A 13,179-nucleotide genomic window follows, 5' to 3' on the forward strand; every position below is an offset into this window, starting at 1 on the left:
ACAATCTTAAGAATATTATTTCTCTTGCTCGCATTTTTCCATGTAATACAATATTGTGCTACACTTACGATGTATGGTTACATACTTTTTAATGTCCTGTATTGAGCTTGACAGACAGTTCTTTCTCTAACTACAGATAACTATCTACAGCAATGGTACGGAAATGGGAGTTTTCCATTATGATAAAATCGTAAATAAAGAAGCAGTAATGGGTATCAATCAGCATCTAGGAAGTAAGTGGTATTTAAATGTATGAATTCTCGGACAAAGCCGCATATTTACATCTAATACATGTACGTGCATGTCTGTATGAGGAACAAATAGATACATTAATCATGCACTCATACACACACATACACACATATATAAATACATCCAAATACGCATACATGCATGCATAAATACAAATATATATATGTATATATATGTATATATATATATATATATATATATATATATATATATATATATATATATATATATATATATATATATATATATATATATATATATATATATATATATTCAGGGTGTGGTGAATATAATGTTTAAATAACGTAAAAATGAAAATAACAATAATCTTAACAGATATATTTACCAAAATTACATAAAAATATCTTGAAATGCTAAAGAGTAAATTTATTCAATAAAATCGCCATTGGCTTCAACCACAATCTCCAGACGACTTCGGGATCTCCTGCAACTCTTCAGGACGCTCTCCTTGTTTCAGTTGGTGAATGCTGCCATAATCCTTGCCTTCAGTTTATCTTTGGTGCTACAAGGAGTTTTGTTGGTCTCTCGCTCAACTGCACCCCACACATAACAATCAAGGAGGTTGCAGTCTAGGGGGTTAGGTGGCCAAATGTTAGGGGTGATGTAGTCGCAGAAATTATCTGACAGCCATGACTGGGTTCTCCTGCTTGTGTGGCATAGTGCAGAGTCCTCTTGTTAGACATAGAGTCTTCCAGCAGCCACTTTCAGACACTTGATATGGCCACCGTGTTGAGGCCGTGTGAGAAGATGAATGGAGGCATAATGTCGCCATCACTAGCGATCACTCCAAACACCGTGATGTTGACTGGACGTTTGATTTTTATCATTCTCGGTACATATTTTGGGGACATGGCAACCCAATGGTTGTTTTGTGTGTTCACCATCTGATCCTGGCAGAAAATTTTCTCGTCTGAGAAAAACCAAAGCATGTTTGGTTGGAAGGGATGCTTGAATTTATTCAAAAGCTTCGTATCGCGGTCTTTCTTCTTGTCCTTGATGGCTTAAGATAAAAATTGGCCCTTTTTCATCTTGGATGACGAATACCGAATGTTTTGATGCACTACCTGCCTGATAAGAAACCCAGACACACTCAAGTCCCTGGTGATGGACCTGAGTGACTTGGAAGGATCGTTGCGAATCATGGCCTGGAACTCACCAAAAAATTCAGAATGATCAGAGTGAGTTTTCCGAGCTGTTATATCTTCGTAATTACCATTAGACTTATCCAACTCTACGAATCACTTGCACTGTCTTCATATTGACACCCAAAAACATATTCTGAAAAGTCCGTATTGGAGCTTCCTGCGCGAATGTCGAGCAGTACAGCATGTCGTTTCCAAGTTTCTAGCAGAGTGAATTGCGTCACGGTGTTGTTTTTCTCACAGACAGTGTCAACTGACCCTACTATACTGTGTAGTCGATAAAATCAAAAACAAATAAGGCACATGCGCGAAATTGAAAATATGAAATGGCAACAATTTACTCATCGCACACTGTATGTGTGGATATATATATATATATATATATATATATATATATATATATATATATATATATATATATATGTATGTATACACACACACACACACATATATATATATATATTAGAGAAAAACCAACCATTACATTCGTTTTTTTTTAATTTCTTGTATTTATTACATTCGTTTTTTTTTTTTTTTCTTGTATTTAACTCACATCCTTGCTTTCTTAAATGAATAGCAATTTGCGAATTTTTCTTTACTTTCGAATTTAGGACGTTAAAAAACTCAGAAATGGAACAACTGTTTCCTATGTCACTAACACTGGTTTACAGAGAAATTGAGTCAAACATAAAAATAGTTGTTCTAGCCTTTTTTTTTTTTTTGTGGGGGGTGCTAATTTCAGACACAAAACCAGTTTTCACTCAGCATCTCTAGTTTTTGAGTTATACATATTATGATTATGCGGCATCCCTTGTAAACCCAGCCACAATGGATGAACTGCATGATTTAACAGCAAGAAAGCAGCCTTCAACTTTGCTGTCCCTTGGTCTGGAGACAGCCACGAAGCCATGTAGATGATTGTTATTTTTGTCTAACAATGCTTCTTCTAAAAAAAAGATCAAATATTCCAACCTTCCCTCAGTTAAAAGACTTGTTCCCCACTCAGATGATCTACCTGTCCCTACACCCCAAGCGAATAAGGATCTTCTTACTTCATCAGACGAAGTAATGCCTTCAAGGAAAGATTCTGCCAAGGCGATCTCTTCTGGAGACAATGTCTCTGTTTATTCAGGAGTAAGTGGCAATGTGCTCCACTGGATCACGCAGGAAAACCTGAATGACCTTGCCCATGATTTGTATCTATCTAAGCAGCAGTCAGAGTTCCTGGAATCTCGGCATAAGCAGTGGAATCTGATCAAGGCAGATGTAAGGATCGCCAGTTTCAGGACACGGAACCAAGACTTTGCTTCATTCTTCGACATGGAAAGCAGGTTGTACTACAGCACAGATATCTCTGGCTTGTTCACCTTCCTTGGTTTCCAACACAATCTCTCAGACTGGCGTCTTTTCACAGTCTCTTCCAAGCGAAGTCTGAAAGCCGTGCTCCTGCTCGATAGCAATAAATGCCCCAGCATTCCCATTGCCTACTCAGTCTATCTGAAGAAGTCGTATGACAATATGGAGCTCTTTTTGAAAGCTGTCAAGTACAACCAGTACCAGTGGGGTCTCTGCGGAGACCTCAAGGTCATTGGGCTCCTTATGGGTATCAAGCAGACTTCACAAAGTACTGTTGTTTCTCTGTCTCTGGGACAGTCGAGCACTACAAGATCTAGGAACACTTTCATGCCTGGTGAACACACTATCCAAGAAAATCTTCTGGTGGACATGAACGAAGTGCTTCTTCCTCCTCTTCATATCAAGCTTGGTTTAATGAAGAATTTCGTGAAGGCCATGGACAAAAATGACGCTGCCTTCCAGCACTTGTGCACTCTGCTCCCAGCTCTGAGTTCTGCTAAGCTCAAGGAGGGCATCTTTGTCGGACCTCAGATCCGAGAGGTGCTGAAGTATAAGGACTTTGAGGAGCTTCTTACGTTAACGGAACGGAGAGCTCGGGGACCATTTAAGTTAGTTTTCCATGGCTTCCGTGGTAACACACAAGTACTAGATTACCAAGTTTGTAACGAAGTTGCTAGTCTTATGAGGATATGGGATGCCGAATGTCACTCAAAATTCACTTTTTCCACTCCCACCTCAACTTCTTCCCTTCGAAACTCAGAGCAGTGAGTGATGAGCATGAAGAAAGGTTCCATCAAGATATTACTAAGATGGAAAACATGTACCAAGGTAAGTGGACCCCCAGCATGATGGGGAACTTTTGATGGATGATTTTGTGTGACATCCCAGAGGTAAAGTACAAAACAATCGTCCCCAAAACACTCACTTTTAATTGTCTCCTGAGAGAGACTTAGGTTAGACATCCTATCTACACATGCCACTGATGCAATGCTGAGACCAGTCACTGAAGTTGTCTGCATGCAGGAACGCAAACCCACCCTCAACCGTAAATCCAAATGGAGTAGTGAATTGCAGTTGATTCAATTCTCTTTTACTCAGTATATCCTCGTCGAAAATGTTCGCATGCGCAAGTAAGTGGTCGTAATTATTGAGATTTTATTGTTATTGTTGTTTAGCGCCAGGGTGAGCTTGATCGAACAAACCTATGATCGAAGACGCCCTAGCCTTGATTATACCATCATATACTTTTTATTATTATTATGACAGTAGGTGGAGATATTTAAGACGATTTAACTGCTTTTTCTAGCATACCTAGCAACTAAGTTCAGATTAACTCGGTTACTTGTATTTCATTGTTGGCATGTATGCATTTGTGTGTGTGTGTGTGTGTGTGTGTGTGTGTGTGTGTGTGTGTGTGTGTGTGTGTGTACGTGCGTGTGTGCATGTGTTTGTGTGTGTGCGTGTGTGTTTGTGTTGCGTACGTGTTCGTGCTTATGTATTAATGTATGATGTACATGTATTTGTGTGTACGTGCAGATACATGTGCGATCGTGTTTCCCATAATATATTTTGCCTTTTACTCCATTGCAGATAGCAGCTGGTATGTAAAGTTTTCCTCTGAAATCAGCTTGTTGTACATGATACATGTATGTTTTCAAGGAGAAAAGGCCAAATGTTGCAAATTATTTTGCGGAATCAACGAAAGAACACAAGATGAAGCTAATCGTGAAAATGAAGAAGTGTTCTCATTCGCTCTGCCGACATTAGGACACTTGAATGTGTTTAATTTTTCGAGATATACATATAAAACCTTATCTAACTTGCTGGTGAGTATTTATTTATATTTAATATTGTTATTACTTTTGTTTGCGTTTGTTGTTGTTGTAGTCCTTGTTATTGTTATATTATAATTATCCCTCACTCACCTTCCTTCTGGCTAACTTCGAGATTGAAACTTGGCCTAGATAGAGTAGTATGGCAGTGATGTTTCGGAAGGGCTAGACCCAGAGATAAGTACAATCTTCCTAGGCCCAAATTATGACTTGGTGCTTAGGGAGGAGGAACATTGGGAATGATAGGTCTTTGATGGTTGCTTGCAGAGCTGACTTGTTAGATATCTTAAGGCTTGTAGAAACATTACTCACCAACAATGGAGACCTGAACCCGGAAATCAACCGCAGATGTGGTCTGGCTACTGGGGTCATGTACTCTCTATGGAAGCTCCCGGAAGACGAAGCTCCGCATTTACAACGCATCGACCCTCTCCATTCTCCTCTAAGGAGCAGAATCGTGGCTTTTCTCGAAGACACTGGAAAAGAGGATAGACGTCTTCAATAGCAGAGCTCTGAGAACCACCGAGAATATCAGATGGTACGATCACACGTTTCCAACAAAGAATTGCATGCGAACACGCATCAACTTGCAGTCTCCCACCTTATAGCTATCCGTCGCATGTGCTGGTACAGATATGTCCTCTGTCTCCCGCTAGATCATCCTACCAGGATTTTACTAATTCGACGCAGTGGCGGCGGGATGGAAGAAGCCTCATGACAGGCCTCGCACCAGATGACTGGAAATGATTGGGGAATATCTCCAGAGGCTCGACGTCACCTTGGAGGATGCAAAGGAGCTGGCACAGGACCGACGGCGATAGAAAGCACTGATGGATCTGGTCGGCTCTACGCATGATGATGTCTCTACTAACCTGAGATGACACCAACTTCATAGAGCAATACCATGAAGTAAACAAAGTTAGTGTTTGCGGACAACTGGAATGGCATCTTGGACGCACGTTGGGTCTGTATGGAAGGAGATGATACTAAAAAAGCTTCATAAGCCTGCTCAAGTAGTTCCAACTATCAAGCAAACATCACTATGACTAAAAGAATGCACCAATCTAGATTTGGAACAAACCACAGTGGATCATCTAAGTCATACTCTGAATTCACGTTAAGTTAACCAATATGCTTCACGTAAGGTATCCACAGTTTCGAGTATTTGGCAATATGGACCACAAATTTGCGATCTACATTAAACTAAATAAGACCAAAATGTTTCCCTAATGTACTGTTAAACACCAACCCGTTTACCAAAAAATAATCTCCAGCATTTCTGTAGCTTAGAACCCTCAAAAAAAGAAATTTATTCCTTCTATCAACAGGTCAAAATAATTGTCATCATTACTAAACGACTAAAGAAAAGAACGCAGCGCAAGCAGTGGAATTACACATACACATATCACACACAAACACACTAATGAATACTAGATTATAAGGAGTTTGACGTTGTCAAATTCCTTATAGTTTAGTCATACAATCAGTTGACATCGGTGGTTTCCTTAATGATTGCTTTGTTCGGCATAGCCCCAAACTCTTATCTTTCTTCTTACTTGCTCGGAGAAATATATTCAATAACCTGTATACAGCTTATACATCGCATTTAAGTAAACAATGAACTAGTAGTTTTGGGCCACGTGTTTTTCGTGGATTTTAGCTACGAGTGTTATATCAGTAGTGGTTCCTTCTCATTGTCAACTTCCTGCAAACTTTCCATGTTGTATGGTGTTTCCCTGATTATCTCTGTGTTGAACATCTCTGACAGGAGCTGGAAGACCACACAGTTCAAGTTTGTTTCCACCCAGTGATCGAACCTTGTCCTCTATTAATCTTAATGCTTCATTGAAGATGTCATCATTGATTGTGACATCATCCTCATACTGATATTGAATTCCTTGAAGAATGTCTTCACAAAGCCCTTCTTTGTATTTGTACCAAAGCTGTTTCGGATTTGACAATCCACAGTTCACCAGCATTTTGGAGAAAAGGCTTCTCAGCTGCATAGGAGACTTGCACATTTGTGCCTCTCTCAGAGTGAAATCCCAGTGTGCATCATCTTCTAGAAAACCTCTGAGAAGGCAAACCTGGTGATATGTTAGACATACTGTGTTGTCAGCCGTACGTAAGGCAGTAAATGATGTGCGTCCCTTGACATTATGTAAGAGAAGCCTTAGATAGTTGAACTCTGAGTAGTTGGAATGGACAACTACTCTACCAGGATGATCTGTGGGTGCTCCAAGTGCACATCGCTTCCGTTCCTTTTTGTTTCAGGTGTAGTATTGTGGAACTTCATTGTGTAGTAGTCTTGCAGCCAATTCATCATCCTGACAAAGCTTGAAGAATGCTGTAAGTGTGGTATTCTTTGGGGCTTTCATTTGTTGTTGCGCTGTCTCTGGGGTGAAGTAAAACTTTTCTCCATTCTCTAAGTGAACTGCAAGGTGTTCTACGTGGGGATATCTCTCATGAATGGGGAACTTGAAGATTCTCCAACATGCTTCACCACTGCTGATATACCTCCCCAGTTAGAAGGTCTTGATTTCATAATTCTCTGAATCCTGGACTGCAAATACTGCCATCTCATATCCCTTGTTAACATATTTTCACACATACTGAAAGGATTTCACTGAATTACAGAATTCAACGGTGATGTGTGCCTTGAATATCTTGGAGAGGAGTTGACAGTATGGTACTACCTGCCTGTTGTCAACTGGAATTTCAGTATGAGCTAACTTCTTGATGGTGGTTTTAAACCCACCATCACCTGGCCTTCTTCTGTAGAGGGGATAGCCATCATGTCCAGTCTGGATCTCTTGAAGGAACTTCTTTGGAAAGCCTTGCGTACACTTTCTATCTTGCATGCGTGGACCATGTAGTTTGATGTTCCCACGTGGACCATGAACCATTTGAGTCTTGACCACACTGAAGAGTTCTGGATCTTCTTGAGAATCTGGAAGCTCTGCATTGATGAATGTGTCTATCATTCTGGCGTGGATTTTTTTTCTGTAAGCCATAGCAGGATGTGTACATGAGGAAGACCACGTTTCTGCCATTCTATGGTATACATGTGACATCTAGTAGCACCGAACACCTTATCTTTGGTCAATAACTGCATGAGCTTGATAACCTGTCTGAAGACCCTTGCAATTATGTCATGTCTGTCTCTTGGCTCTTGGCTTGGGAAGAGTTCATTTTTAATCTCTTTCCAGTTAGGATTGCAAATGAAGGTTATATGGAGGTGTGGTCTTCCATATTGTCTAACATATGTCATTACATCTTGTGTGCGCTTCTGTATATATCTTGGGCTTCCTGTGAATGATGATGGAAGCATGATCAGCTAACCCGTGTTGTTGACATCATGGTCATTCGGCATTGCGTCTTGCAGGTGTGCATATGATTCCACTCTTAGTTTCTTCTGTTTCACTCTCTAGTAGAGTAGCCGTTCACTTTCAATTTTTGCATGCCTGTCAACAATGAACTGACTGAACAGATCCCTACAATGTAGGATGTGGTTGGCATCTTTACTCCTCACCATGATGTGGAATGCATAGAAGTCATCGGATGAGATTCTCTTTGAGGAGTTTGTCTAAGCAATGTTGTTATGGTAACCATCTCTTCCATAAAAGAACAGTGCATCACAAGACCTGTGTATTTCTGAAATCCTCATCAGTCTGCTGTCTCTGAAATGGAGAAGAATGTTACGCCTGTCATGTTCTTGCCCAGCCAGAAGCATAACTATTTCATTTGCTATTGGCGCATTAAACCTCCCTCCATGGTGACCAGATAGTTTATTGTCTGACCTGATAACTACATTGTATTTCCTGAAATCAGGTGGAATTGTTTCAAGTGCAGTCTTGAAGCTTCTGATCAGGTTGTTGTTTTGTGCAACATCTTTTGCAGAGACACCACAATGTTCATCCTGATGCCAGAAAGACAGTATAGAAGATAGAAATTATTAGCTTCTAAAAAAAAGAAATTCCAATTATTTTACTTTTACAACTCTACTACTGTGCTGTATACAGATGCTGTATTATTGAATGGCTAAGAAGTTTACATCACAATCACAAAATCCCCAATTCAACTCACTGACGGGCATTTTGCATAAAAATCATTTCCTACAAACTCAGATTGCCCCATGTCTTGTTAATGAAACTGGATAGATGGAAAAGATCCAGGAGTTAGGTTGTTGCACTCACGATCTATCGATCATGATTTTGGATCCCGGACCGAGTGGTCGTTCTGTTCTTGAGCAAAACACTTCATTTCAATCTGTTCCAGTCCGCTCAACTATGAATAAGTAGCCCTGTAATGGACTGGTATCCCATCCAGGGGTTGGGGAATGTTGTGATCTTGCTCACGTATGCGTGCGTCATGGAAACCAGATGACTAACCTGAAGAGTTCTAGGACTTGAGACAGTGATGTCCAGGAAATGAAGAAGAAGAAGAAGAAGAAGAAGAAGAAGAAGAAGAAGAAGAAGAAGAAGAAGAAGAAGAAGAAGAAGAAGAAGAAGAAGAAGAAGAAGAAGAAGAAGAAGAACTGCGTAAGTGTACGCGCGTGTGGGGGATGCTCAATCACAGACAAGTAATCATCATTGTCAATACTTGAGCATCCACTCCCACTGCGCTGTAAATATTCAATGTCAGTTACATTCTTTTGCCGTTTCTGGCAGCATTACACGGCTATCACTTGCATGTTAAATACCTAGCTTTAAGAAAGTATTATCAAATGAATGATGTTTAATGAAATAATTAACAATGTACCTAATGTTATAGAATTTCCTAAAAATCAATGATAATCAACGATATCATCCATCTCCCGATATACATACATACATACATACATACATACATACATGCATACATGCATGCATACATACATACATACATACATACATACATACATACATACATACATACATACAGTATTTAAATTCAAGTAACTATTAGTTTCATGTCTCTGATGGTCGGATGGCGTACCGTGAGAAAATTTGAGAAATAACGAAAGACAATAAGTGAATGAAGGGAACAAGTAAAAGAAGCACAGAAGTGGAGATAAGAATTGTGTTACTTTGATCCATTAGAATGAGAGTTAATAGTGGTTGGGTGGTTAATTCAACACAGAAAGATTGAAGTTGAGATTGCCTGATTCATCCTGAGAGAGTAGGTATTTTCCAGTTCAATAACAGAAATTTATTCCGATGCTTAAATTTTTGTGAAAATTTCGGATCTAGAATTCAGTAGGCCGGTGGAGTCCATGGGTTTAAAAAGGATATGAAATGTCTCAGTTATACAAAGCCGGCACTTCCTTTACTCCCTCAACGTATGACATGGGTTATTCTTTGACGCTCTACTTGATAGTGTGTTGGGTATTGTTAGCTCTCAAGTCCCAGGTATAGCTAGTTAACTTTGTGATTTTCTTTTTATCTACATGTTGTAAAGTAGACCTGTGATTGACATATCTTATCTTTAAGACACGTTTGAATAAACCAGTGAATTTTTCTTTTGAGTCTCATTATTTTGTAGAACTGAAGTAACCTAACTTCATAGACCATTTAACTAACCATACATGCCTGGCTGAGTGGGCAAGTGTATGGGTTTCTATAGTTACATTTTAGAGTAGGCGCCTGGTGTGACCTATGTGTAATAATATATTTCATGTTGGGGCAGCAGCTGTAAAAAACTTGTACTGAACATCTATCAAAGATTTTCTAATATTCATAACTATCCGAGAAATGCTTGTCTATTAAGGCAAAGAATTTACTAGCTGCGTTAGTTTTTACATTCGAAAGAAAATCTTTTTAGGTCTATTTTTAGGATTCGTACTTTTTGTGGCAGGAGTGTAAGCTATTTTCTCTTTGAGCCCACTATTATGCAAAGCGTTATTTTAGTAGGGGCTGCCTTATCAATTATTTCTTTACATGAGGAGAGAGTAGATACCCTATTGCTATTATTGGCTCTAATGTTTTGTGGGAATACAAGTTTAGGGAGATATCTAAGAAATCTGTGATTTTGAGGCTTAACTGGCTAAATGATTTTTTTCCTTATTGAGTGTATGTCCATCGCAATCATGTGATATGCCTAATTCATCATCACCGTTTATACTAATGTCGTGGAAGGAAAATTTTGATCTTTGTATATCTAATATAAAGAGACCTACTAGATCACAAATATCAGCACTGTCAGATGTTCTCATCGATACATCAAACAATTCATCTGGTTCAGATTTTTTGCTTCTAGCCGAACCCTTACTGAAGAGGGAGATTTTTCGCACATGCATGATAAAGTCAAAGTTTGGATTTGTTAAGATCGATATATATTACTGATGAACTCAATTGCATTATCCACAAAGAAGTTCAATATCAAATTGTGAAAATCTAATACTATGCTTTTCTTTTACATTCTTAAACTTTTCTATGACAACATTGCTATTTGTCTGTTGCTGTAATTCTGTAGTCTTCCTAATTTTATTAATAATTTTTAGTATTTTGGAAGCTACTAAACCTATTGCAGTTGTTACTGGTTTTATAAGTCTACAGGTGGGCTTATTGCTAGAATTAAGTTTTTGATTTTTTAAAGTTATGGAAGCTCCCCTTTTTGCTAAGCATTCTAACCTATCAATCTTATTTCATTGATCAAAGAACTGCCGAATGTTCTTATATATTTTAATTTAAATCAAAGAACTCCAGTTTGACAGGAGAAATTCGTCTATGCGCTTGCATTTACTGAAATTTTCGGTTCTGCAATTAAGAAGTGTGATAGGATTCTTGGATCTAAAAAGTATATACGATCTTTCTGCTACGCATATGTTGCATTTTTATGATCCATTTATATATGGCATAGATTTTTTTCATAGTTTATTATATACCAACGTCCAGGTTTTCAAATAGAACTGACCTTGTGGCCCTGAGCCTGAAGATTGCTTGGAAACACAAGGCGTGTTATATAAATCAGTCTATTTACGGTGCCCCGTGACAAGAAACTATTAGTAGCTCTTATTTTAACACTGTGTACATTAAATGATACGCGCGCACACACACACATACAGGCATACAAATATATACATATGTGTGTGCATGTGTGTGTGTGTATGTTGAGCCGCCCCAAAACTGCCAAATTTTAATTATTTCTTTGCTTATTTGAGTAATTTAGTGAATATTACTTTTTCTCAAATAGATTACAGTTTATGGAGAAAGACAGAGATACAGAATGTTTATCATTGGACCAGTAAGCGAACATTACATTTATATCAATAGATGTGGTAAGTTTTACTAAATCTTTATTTTTTCCTGCTGCCAATAGGTAGAAATGTCTCTAGAGGTGAATAGAAATGCCATACAGTATTTATTTGGATCCTCTGTAGTCAGAGTTCATCCTATCGGGGTTTATAATAACGTCGGATCAGATATCCTGCAGTATTCGTTCCATCTCTCTGCATTCTGAGTTCAAATCTTGCCATGACCTGTCACAGTTCAAGAATATCTTTCTCCTTCTCTCTCCCTATCAGTTTTGGAAGCCCTGTAAAGGGTCCATGAGTACTATTTTCGCTCTTGATTAAAAAATTGGGTGAAAGAAATTGTCGATTTCACTTGGTCATTTCTTGTTGTTTTTGTTGATGTTGAGATGAATCATGATTAAAAATATTTCAGCTCTGATCCCTCCACTTTTTTTACATTCATTTCTTTTTTCGCTGAGGGTTATTTAGGACTGTATCATTTAATATGTTTTTTTTTTTAAGGTATTAATTGTAGAACGAGGTACCCTCGTTAGCTCCTGTCATTGTTATTGGGCAGTCATTCCATTCCTGGATATCATGTCCTCAAAGCTAAAACCCAAACAAATATTAATATGAGGCACAAAGCAAGGCGGCGAGCTGGCAGAATCGTTAGCACACCGGGCAAAATACTCAACGGCATTTCGTTCGTCCTTATGTTCTGAGTTCAAATTCATCTGAAGTCGACTTTTCCTTTTATCTTTTCGGGAACAATACCGCAAGGTATTTAGTTCGACATTTATACCGTTTTTGTTATTTTATTACTTTGGACTGCTATTTTTTAATCGACATAGAAAGGATGAAAGGCAGAGTTAACCTCACCAGGATTTGAACTCAGAACAAATACAGCGTAGCCGTGTATCCACTATTCTAACAAATCTGCCACTTCACCGCCTAGTGAATTGGCTGGTATTTTATTCAAGAAAATTAGTTTGAAAGAATTTCACCTGACTGATACTAAAGATTGAAATTTTTCTTTGTAATTGTGGCATAAGGTCTACAATTTTGAGGGAAAGGGCAAGTCAATTCCACGGAACCCCGGTGCTCAACTAGTTCTTATTTTATCAAACCCGAAAGGATGAAATGCACAGTCGGTCTTGATGGCATACTGAAGATTTGAAATTTTAAAATAGAGTTGAAATTCTCATTGATAACTGATTTCTACTCCAATTTCAATTTTAGGTCTATCCTCCTCTCATTAATCGGTTAAAGCATCTGTGATATTTGTTTGATATTATCTATTTTACATATTGTAATAGATTTTTTTTATCGATTTCAGAGGTCAGCAATACTTGTTTCCTCTGTT

General features: G+C 38.4%; 1 protein-coding gene across 1 annotated transcript in view; it reads left to right on the plus strand.

Moving 5' to 3' along the window:
- LOC106876258 (uncharacterized) overlaps positions 1-13,179 on the plus strand; it is a 102,352-nt gene that overhangs the window by 66,583 nt on the left and 22,590 nt on the right. Inside the window, exons 11-13 of the mRNA XM_089362622.1 lie at positions 137-233; positions 4,362-4,597; positions 11,777-11,861. Coding sequence (XP_089218748.1) covers positions 137-233; positions 4,362-4,597; positions 11,777-11,861 — 418 coding nt within the window. The remainder of the gene's footprint in view (positions 1-136; positions 234-4,361; positions 4,598-11,776; positions 11,862-13,179) is intronic.

Source organism: Octopus bimaculoides, chromosome 14, assembly GCF_046866305.1.
Source record: "Octopus bimaculoides isolate indiv1 chromosome 14, ASM4686630v1, whole genome shotgun sequence".
Lineage (NCBI taxonomy): Eukaryota > Metazoa > Mollusca > Cephalopoda > Octopoda > Octopodidae > Octopus > Octopus bimaculoides.